We start from the raw sequence: 10,718 nt of genomic DNA, 5'->3' as shown, positions 1-10,718 counted from the left end.
AATTTTTTTTAATTATCTCGAAACCAAAAACCCCCAAAAAATATTATTACAATAGTGAAAATGACCAAAAATTACGATGTTTTTTATTTTTGACGAAATTGCGGGTTAAAAAAAAATCATCATTTCCGTGAAAAAATACAACTCCGGGTGGTTTAAAAATCTGTTTTACAATATCTTATTCTTTCGATCATTATCTGCCAAATATATCTAAGGATTGGCCCAGCCACCTCGGATCATTATCTGATAAATATATCTAAGAAGATCCTGTGATAATTTAAAGTCGATCGATCCAGATGTCTAGGAAAAATTTTGCTCATCGACTCTGAAAACAACGTTTCGAGAAAAATCGTTTCAAGTTTTGAACGCCAATTACACTAAGGAAACAAAATTTTGCAAATACGCTCGTATTTCCTACTCTCTTTCCCGGATCACATTTCTATTTCCGGTGAATATTCTATAATATATGTATTAACATCTCTAAACCTTTTTAGTCTTTTTTAATTTCATTTTCTAAACCCACACAATAGTTGTAACTTAAACAGACCTTTTAAAGTATTGAGAGATTAACTGGTCCACATGAGTCCCCAAACCGCAATATTTACATACTTGTAAGCTAAAAATACTAAGTATTGATTAAATTCCATATACTCATTTCCGTACGTATGTATGTACTACCCACAATCTCTACATATGTAAATAATTTCAAAATGCATTTTAAATTTGCTTTGCTCTCCATCAACCAGTGCACATAATCACAATAGCTCAAGAGACTGCAAATTCGCTCGAGTTCTTTCTAGTGACCAAACGTAAATTTTTCACTGACTTTTACTACAATTGAAAATTGTAACAAATACGTAAGGTATATAAACAAATAGTAATACTTTGTAAGCGCTTAAGCGAGCAATTTTTCAAGAAAGAGACTACAGGGAATGAGCGAATGTATTTTAGTTTGGCATGTTCCCGAAACGTTTCGGCGATGCCAATGTTCTCAACGAAGGCTACATAGTTGGCTGTGCGGTCATACAATACATACGTACATGTTACTTGTATAATTTTTAGCATTAGACACGGCAGTCATCAGTGGGCAGTGAGAGCTGGACGCGGGCGCTATACCGGGTTGATTGTGGTTTGAGCATTTTGTTTTCTTTGTTTTTTTACTGGCTGCTGACTTTACGACTACTTGCGTGTCAGCGAATATTGAAGACATTTTTTAGCAAAGTGAGTTTTAAAGTGCAAAAATAATGTTTGACCTTAAAGTTGAACTAAATTCAGACACGTATTTGTGAAGAACATGCTTAGAGCGAATAGTAAAAAAAGGCGGAAAGTGAAACCAAGAATTTTGTCGAGTGAAAATTACTTGCAATTTTGTTGCTATTTATATAAAAGTGTTTAATACTAATTATACTCTTTATATAAACTTATTACTAGTGCATAAAACGTATAAACTCATACAAGTGTGCTTGGAAATATTAAAGAACAATTAATACTTAATTTAATTTATCGTCTCTCGTTCTCTATCTCTCTCTCTCTCTCTTTCTCTCTATGCTTGCTTAACGTCATCATTCAACAACTATTCTACAACTAACTAGCGAAAAAAAACAACAAACTCGTCACATAATCATCACAGCTGATTAGTCTCTCAGCAAAACAAAGTGCTAATTATTGATAAGAAATAGTTGCTGCGTCTGATTACGTATTTGATTTGTCTATTCGGATCTTAGTCGCAACAACAACATGACATCTTTGACTTTCTTCAGTCTACCAACACGCACGATCAATAATGCACAGTGGCGTTGTTCCTCATCTGTACTTATCAAATATTTACGTGGCAATGTACAAGACAATACGTCTAATCAGCTGGCCACAGCTGTGTTTACCAAAAAGTTCAATAGCTTAACTCCAAGCGGCAAAATGCTTTGTGGAAAACTAAATCAGCTTACATATGTTGCGACGGCAGCGGAAATTGTTTATAATGGTGAGTAGATTATTGGAATTTTGTCTATTCTCTGAGTGCCTTACTATTCATGAATTTGTGAGGTAACGTTAATTTTTACGCTCTTAGTTGTAGCTTAACATCTCATTAAGAAAATCGGTGCCAAAATTTGGTTTAATATTTGTTTTTTTTTTTTTTGTAACGGGTAATTATAATTAAAATCGCATTTATTTAGAACTGATTGTGGTCTTCAAGAAACATTTTTTTCGGAGAAAATGTTTTTTGCTTTGCATTAGTTTGACTGTATTTTCTAAAAATTACTCAGACCAGACGTGAATTCTACCACAAAATTTAAAAGAAAAGAGATTTCGTTAAATAAACCCTTGTATTGGTTATCTTGGTGGTATTAAGTATTAAATTTACATATACATAAGTTATTCCTGACGTCTCATTTTATAGTTAATTTGTTATGTATTTTCATTTACTCTAATGTTCAGATAAATATATTTTTTTATGTTAAAAAATAAAAAATAAAATAATTAAATACAAATTAATTTAGTTCAGTAATTCCTTTAAGGTTTCTTAGTACCTTCTTCTTTAGCCTTGCGCATCAGCTGAAAAACATTGCCTACAATTAGGAGTAAGCAATTAAAGATAAAAATAAACGCCTGTCAGTTCCAGTGTACCTAACATATTAGTCACATACTTAGTGCGAGTGAGAATTCATTATTTTTCTAAGAGTCCAGGGAATATTTTAAGTAAAAAGTTTCACTGTATACAAAAAGGTATTTAAGTATGTACGTTTGTATATTTTGGGGCACATATACTTAATTAAAAATTTTGCTAAATCTATTACATAACGAACACGAGATCACGAGTGTATTATTATATAAACAACAACAATGAAAACAGGAGAGAGAACAATATTAAAAATTCACGGTTCACACGCTTTATTCGCGATATTATCGATGTTTAACCACGCAGCAAATTGAAGTGTTGCCAAATTTTCGCGATATTGGTTCATCTGCTTACCTCTATAAACATGAAGTAGTTCCTCAGTTTTGGAGAAATCGTTTCCAAATTTCGCACATGTCTATTTCTCGCTGAAAAAGCTGCATATTCATTGAAACCGTCTATATTGGACTACTGTAGCGTATAGCTGTCATGCAAACTGACCGATCTAAATCAAGTTCTTGTATGGAAAACTTGTTTATTTGCCAAGATATTTTCATTAAATTTTTTATGAATTATTACCAAAGACAATGCTACAATCTTCGAACATATTGTTTAGATCGGACCACTATAGCATATAGCTGGCTTACAAACTGATCGATCAAAACCAAGTTTTTGTATGGAAAACTTTTTTATTTGACAAGACATTTTCATGATATTTAGTATGTATTATTTTTCAAGCCAACGCTATAATCTCCGAACATATTGTTCTGATCGGACCACTATAGCATATAGCTGCCTTACAAACTGATCGATCAAAATCTAGTTCTTGTATAAAAAACATTGTACTAGACGAAATATCTTCCAGAAATTTGACAAAGCAGTGCTACAATATATAAATACGAAGCTTTTCATATTTTACTTTTTTAAATTTTTCTGTAAACTTAACCTCAAAAATATTTTTTCCCAAATTCTGAACACTGCATAAGTATGCTCAAACAAAAAATTTCTATATGTAAATAATACCGTGAAAATTTAATTAATTTTTCTTCATTAAAATCCCTGACGTGCTTTACTCATACTTCGATTTTAGCAACTAGTTCAAAATCAGCATCAAAAAAAGTAGTTTAGCACCAGTCTCTCGTTCTGACACTTAGAAATTATTCCCTACAATGGTTTCGGCATCTGTTTTAAATGCAAAATACACACACAAATACATAAAAATCTAGTATTTGGCACATGTTATTGTTCTCCATACGTATTTTTTTCATTTTGCGTATTTGTTGGCTGATCGCCGCAGCAGTAAATTCTTAGGTCTTTACGTAAAGTAAAGTGACGCACACCCCTTTCTGTGACACTTAAGAATACATATAAATCTTATATGTACGTATTAATATTATTGCTTTTGAATATTTTTTTTATCTATAAATGTATAGTTATGTATATAGAAATACATGTTTGTACATATGTATATGCCCTGTCTAGGTTTGTTCATGGGAGGCTCGTGCGCGCTGTTAATTCTCAAGTTCAAGGCTTAAATTCAAACAAATTGTAAATATCAATCACAAACTTTACCTTATATGTTTGGCTGTGTGTTGCCACGTTTGTAATTTGTCTTAATTGCTTGAGTGTTGAAGTGTTATCAGTTGTTTATAATGAATGAGCACCTTATTTGTTGTTCAAAGTTTCTTAGTAACAATAAATGATTGCGATTTTCATATAAAAAGATATGAATGTTTGGAAATTTTGAACTGATTTTAATGCCACTTGAACAGAGAAACTTAGTACAAATTAATTTTTATTAAAAATTTTTGAGATTTTAAGGTATTGTGCCTGCTTTATCTTTAATTCGTTAATTATTTTTAATAAAAAATACTTAAAAATGAGATAGGCTTTTTTAAACATACAAACAGATAGCACATACATTCACCTCACCACCTGTTTATTAAGTTCCACTAAGCTGCTATCAAAGCAAAATCAATAAAAATTATACAATTAGCCTAACATAAAAGCAAATACAGTCTACATACATACACACATGTATGTATGTCTAATGAGGCTGATAAAACTCAATTTATAAATAAAATTAGCATTATCTTAAAATTCGCAAGACGCACACGCATATACATACCAGCATATTACATACACAGCGATGTCTGGGTGAAAATAAATATTAAATTTTATTTGTATTCAACACATGTTTTAAAACTTGATAACACACAACTGTTCATAGAAATATCTACACTTGATTAAAATTATGCAATATTTATATACAAACAAGTAAGGAAGAGCTAAGTTGAGTAAGTAATCGAACATTTTATACTCTTGCAACTTGCAAGAACGAAAACCAGGGAAATACTTTAAGGTGTAAACCTAATCATATAAAATAAAGTAAACCGGATGTTCGAAAATTCTGATATTAGTTACTATATAGGGGCTCTGCCAAGTTTTCGAAAAAATTAATCTATTTTAGGCACAAAGATACACTGTTATGAGTAAAATACGCTCTTTTATTTTTATTGGAATAACTGATATATTGACCGATATAGCGGTACAAGATCACGGGAAGTTCGAAAATCTTTATATTAAGCATGTGGGAGCTAAGGGAAGTATTGGTCTCATTCAACCCATTTTTGACGAACGGACAAACCATTTTAAGATAAAGATTATCCCTTAATTTCAGTTATATATAGCACACATTGACCGACTTTTTCGATCAAAAGTCAACTATAGGTACTGGGGGTCCACATAGTCGGTAGCTGGGGTCTTTTGGTTGGATTTGAAAAATTTTCTGTCATAAAGTGGCATCTACTAAAGGTAGTATATTAATTGCTTCTTTATTTCTGTCCTGGAAAGTAAAAGAATCAAGTGGAATTTAAAATTGTGCTGTATGGGAAGTGGGCCGATTTCGCTCATTTTCACAGCCTGATATGGTAATATGAAAAGAATGTCATGTTCCAAATCGTATCGAAATCGGTAAGTCGGGTCCCGAGATATAGGATTTCACCAAAAATTGGGCGATACATTTTTACTACGGTTCCTATAAAGCCTTTTTACGTTTCTGGCCCATTTAGTTGTCGATTTTTCGCGCTTTTAGCAGCTTTGAACAGTACCGTTATACATATGGGGAGTGATCGGGGTTTTCATCCGATTTCATCTATTTCATCTATTTTCACATTATCGCTAGGAGTTCTTGTAAAATTCGTGCTGGGCGAATTTAGTTGTTGTAGCCTTAGTGGTTTACGAGATATGAACATTAAACTTATTAGAGGTCGGGACTACGCCCACTTTTTCAAAATTTCGTGCTCACAGGTGACCCCTTCTACTGCGATCCCTTGTGCCAAATTACAGTTTTATATCTTAATTTAGTGTTTATTTATGGCACTTTATATGTTTTCGATTGATGGCGATTAGTGGGCGTGGCAGTGGTCCGATTACACTCATTGGCAATACCAACCTCTCTTGGTTGGCAAGCAACACGTATAGCACCAAGGTACATACATCAATACATATGTATAAGAAGATGATCTTTTTCAAAATACTCGTACTACCGTTGAATTATAGATTCAAAATGCCATTCACTTCAGAGTGGTCAGAAATGATTCTTTGACATATGGCTCAAGCAGCTTACGACTTCCGCTCTTAAACCAAGTATTCTCTGGGTAGCCAAAGAACATCCGTTTAAAGGCATCGTATTTCTCCCCAGGGTTGTGTGGTGGGTTTGGGGCTCGCCACGTAGAAACGCCCCCAATGAAAAGTAAACAGCCTACTCTGTTGTAAACTAGGATATAACCGTGTAAGCGGTGTCTATGCCAATCAAGAAGAAGAATAATAGCGATCACATTGACTTCAGAGTCTTAAAGAAATCATGTGTTTCCTGAGTGTAATCCGATTGTTATGAAAACATTAATTAGATAAAATTGTTCGAAAAAGGTCCTCTATGACAACAACAATGTATTAAACGTTTTAGCGAGCTTTTACTGTACGTCGGCCGTCCTTCAGGTTTTAAGGTATCGTTTTGAAATTTGGTAAACGTAATTTTCTCTTCAAGAAGCTGCTCATTCGTCATAACCGCCGATATCAGATCATTGTATAGCATATAGTTGTCTAACAAACTTATCGATCAAATTCAGGTTCTTTTTTTCCTGACCTTGTGTGTAGAAATATGTTAGCTTCAGAGAGTTTCTTCAAATTACGTTATTATATTTGTAACAAAAGTTGATTATACATTATTAGATATATCGTTCTCAGGTCTAGTTCAGTATAATTTTTTTAAAGTTTGCTTTGCATCACTTAAAATTTTCTTAAGTGACAACATTTTGAAATAATATAAAATTTAAAAATATTTTGTATATAGATAAATACTTTTCAGCGAGAGTGTGCTAGAAAGCATATGTATTTCAAAAATATAAATTTTCTATTAATATAACACGTCTTTCCCTCCATAAGTCTTTTTTTTAAGAATTTTCATAGAACATAATAAGTGTATACTTTATTTTGAACCATTCTGTAGCAGAAACTTGTATGTGTGTATGTACACAACAGACCTAAATAAGTAACGCACACATGCTGCCCATTTGTGGTGCTGTCAAGCAGACTTCTGCTCATGTTGACATTGTTGCTTTTTTCGCATACCACGACCCTTTGCTCAACTTTTTAAGCAAAGCCTGATAACAAAATTTTATAAGCTTCCAACGTAAAACAACCAATTTAGAAGCAAAGCACAAGCAAACACACACATACAAGCAAACCAATACTTTGGTCATGTACCGTAGACCAAACAAACACACTCCCCTGCGCCTACCGCGCCGCCATTAAGCTCGACTAACGCCGTTCGTTTTGCACCACACTCATTTATTTGCGAGATTTTAACGAAAATATCAGTCAGCCAACCCAACCGATTTCATTCGTACGCGGACAATCGAACGCGATCGTCGCATCCGTTTTACTGGCTCGATTTTTTGTGCAAAAAAGAAAGAAATTCATATCTATTCGCCATAAAAAAATCGTTTCATTTGTTTCAGATAATCGTCGCATTTCTCACCGAAAAATGTCGAGTGTTCAGCAACCCAAATTGGTGGCGGTCGCCGAGTCCAAACGCTTCATGACTGACTGTTTCCTGGCCGTCAACGTGCCCAAGGATCACGCCGAAGCCATGGCCGACCTGCTGGTGGGTGCCGATTACCGTGGTCACTTCAGTCACGGCATGAACCGTCTCGAAATGTATATTAACGATTTGGCGATCAACTCGACCGATGGTGGTGCCATACCCGAAATCCTAAAGGAAACACCCTCCACTGCGTGGGTGGATGGCCGCAATGGTTTGGGCGTAGTTGTGGGTAATTTCTGCATGGATTTGGCTATTAAGAAAGCAAAAGCGGTTGGTGTCGGCTGGGTATGTGCCAAGGGCTCGAATCACTATGGCATCGCCTCATGGTATGTGCTGCGTGCACTAAAGGAGGGTTTAATGGGCATTACCACGACAAACACATCACCACTGATGGCGCCTACACGCTCAAAGGAGGCTGCTTTAGGCACGAATCCAATATCATTTGGTGCACCTGCTAAGGATGATAAATTCCTATTAGATATGGCTACCACTGCGGTTGCAGTGGGCAAAATCGAAATACAACGTCGCAAAGGCGATCCCCTGCCCGATGGTTGGGCGCAAGATCCAACAGGCAAGCAAACCAACGATGCTGAACTGGCTTTCAGCACGGCCTGTTTAATGCCGCTCGGTGGCCCGGAAATCTCCTCCGGTTACAAGGGTTACGGACTCGGCGCTATGGTGGACATACTCTCTGGTGTCTCAGCGGGCGCCAACTACTCGACGAAGGTGCGCAAGTGGACGCATGCGGGCGCAAATACAGCGGCCGACTTGGGTCAAGTGTTCATTGCTGTGGATCCCAATTGCTTCGCGCCTGGTTTTGAGGATCGTATGACTGACTTCAACGGCCGTCTGCGTGGCTGCGAACCGGTGAGTAGGAAGATATATATATAATATGTATATATTATATTCATATATGTGTACAACAAAAACTAAGAGCATTAAATGTATATTCAGAAAAAATATATTTGAATAATTTAAAAATATTATTTTTCAACAGAAAATTATTTATTTATAACTGAACATATATTTTTTGAATTTGATATATTTTCTTACAAATCTTACATGAAAGAATACATAAAAATATCCTTTCTTAAAAAAAAATATTAATTTTTTTTAATTATTAAAATAATTTTTTCAAAAAGAATACAATTATTTGATTTCTTTTACATAAAAAATATTAAAAGAAAGAAATAAAAATGTGTATGCATTTTTTTTTTTGTAAATTATTCAAAATTTCTTGAAAATTTTTCTAAAAACATTTCTTATTTTTTGAATAAATATTATTTTTTTTTATAAATTATTCAAAATTTTTTGAAAATCTTTTTTTAAATAATTTTTTATATGAAATACATCAAATAGTTTTATTATTTAAAAAAAATATTAAAAATTTGTTTAAACAAAAATTTTTTTTAATAATAAAATTTAAATATTTTTTTTAAATATTTTTTTTTTTTTAATTAGAGAAAGAATATTTTTTGTTATATTTTAATATTAAGATATACATATGCTGTCTAGGTAAAAATAAAAATTTAGACATATTTTCGAAGCTAAAAATAAATTACAAATTTTTTGACAATAATTTTTTTTATGTATTCTTCTGTTTTTTCTAAAAAAAAATAACTCCAAATATATTTAAACAATTTAATTTAAAAAAATATTTATATAAGAAAATCCAGGAAAAAAATATAAAATTATAATTATAATTATTTTTTTTACTAAAAGATAATTTTATTAATGAAACTTAATCTTTAAATAACAAATTAAAAATTTAAACTAAAAAAAAATTTTATAAAATTTAGATATTTTTGATAGTAAAAATGAAATTGAAATATATTTTTTCAAATTACTTAACATAATTAGAAAAGAATTAAGTAACAAACATTTTTTTATTTTTCAAAATATATAAATAAAAAAAAGAACTAAAAAACAAATATTTAATAAAAAAATACTTACAACCAAAAAAATTCTTAAAAAAATTGTATACAAATAATTTAAAAATTTTTATTTACTTAAATTAAAAAATTGTGATTAAAATAATCGAATAAATATTGATTTCCTTCCTTACAGACCGACCCCTCGAAACCCGTCTTGGTCGCTGGTGACAAAGAGGACTTGAATATGAAAGCGGTGGACAAAGCTGGCGGCATCCAGTACTTGGAAAATCAACTAAAGACTTGTGCGGCTTTAGCCGAACGCTTAAATATTAAACCGTTAAGCTTTAATTAAGTAGCTAAAGACAAACATGCATACATACATACGTTATGGCTTTTATCTTTGCATTTTATATATGTATATGTATGTAATTGCATTTGCTGTATAATCTAAGCCGGTCTAACTGGCAGCGAGTACACATAACGGTACAGTGTACATATGTCAGTGCTAACATATCCATGATGTGCCTAATGATTATAAAATTTAAGCTGTAAATTATTATTTTTTTGTTATTGCATTTTTAAGCGCATTTCACTTATATACTTGTATAAATCTTTTTTTTTTATTTCTAACAAAGAACCAAAGTTATATAAAAAATTTTACAAAAACAAACGAGCTTTTTGATTGAAGGTTTAAGATAGAACGCTGCAGCGACTAAAGCTTTTAATTAAAGTTAGCTTTTTATTTGTATTATATGTACATATTAGGGTGGGTCAGAATTTTTTTTTTATAATTTTTAATTTTTATTTAATTTATTTAAAAAAATAATCAATAAAAAATTAAAAAAAAAAAACAATTATTTCAAGGCATATTATTGAATTTATAGCTCAGTAAAAAAATATCAGAATACCTTTAATAACTTGTGAACGGTGAGATTTCCGAAAAAATTGTAAGAGACCAATTTTTCTACAAATTTAAGAAGCCAGACACTTTTTTCAAATAGTAGATGCTGATATATAATTTATTTTTTTCAATATTAAAGACAAAGTAGGTAACTGAAGAACGGAGCGCAATCCTAACATCATCCTAAGAGCTCGAACTTGGAAAAAGATTTTTTGAGGCGTCCAACAA

At 32.2% G+C, this 10,718-nt stretch overlaps 1 protein-coding gene across 2 annotated transcripts; it reads left to right on the top strand.

The window, feature by feature from the left end:
- The first annotated feature begins 1,060 nt into the window (after window positions 1-1,060).
- On the top strand, window positions 1,061-10,255 carry LOC105227988 (uncharacterized oxidoreductase YjmC). 2 transcript variants are annotated; one of them, XM_049459368.1, is made up of 4 exons: window positions 1,061-1,218; window positions 1,590-1,975; window positions 7,630-8,582; window positions 9,783-10,255. In XM_049459368.1, the coding sequence occupies exons 2-4, from the start codon at window positions 1,735-1,737 to the stop codon at window positions 9,939-9,941; spliced, it is 1,353 nt and encodes a 450-aa protein (XP_049315325.1). In that variant the 5' UTR covers window positions 1,061-1,218; window positions 1,590-1,734; the 3' UTR covers window positions 9,942-10,255. The 2 variants fall into 2 exon arrangements, with proteins under 2 accessions (XP_049315325.1, XP_049315326.1); XM_049459369.1 differs by having other exon boundaries at window positions 1,062-1,218; window positions 1,722-1,975.
- Window positions 10,256-10,718: the final 463 nt, after the last annotated feature.

Source organism: Bactrocera dorsalis, chromosome 5 (assembly GCF_023373825.1).
Source record: "Bactrocera dorsalis isolate Fly_Bdor chromosome 5, ASM2337382v1, whole genome shotgun sequence".
Lineage (NCBI taxonomy): Eukaryota > Metazoa > Arthropoda > Insecta > Diptera > Tephritidae > Bactrocera > Bactrocera dorsalis.
The sequence above is the reverse complement of the archived record's forward strand: the minus strand, read 5'-3'. Positions and strand labels throughout refer to the sequence as shown.

What these genes read in the sequence shown, in the direction of transcription:
- LOC105227988 (XM_049459368.1), top strand. Translation starts at nt 1,735, where the DNA reads ATGACATCTTTGACTTTCTTCAGTCTACCAACACGCACGATCAATAAT. An exon ending in AGCGGAAATTGTTTATAATG is followed by an intron (nt 1,976 to 7,629) that starts GTGAGTAGATTA and finishes CATTTGTTTCAG; the next exon opens with ATAATCGTCGCATTTCTCAC. An exon ending in GTCTGCGTGGCTGCGAACCG is followed by an intron (nt 8,583 to 9,782) that starts GTGAGTAGGAAG and finishes CCTTCCTTACAG; the next exon opens with ACCGACCCCTCGAAACCCGT.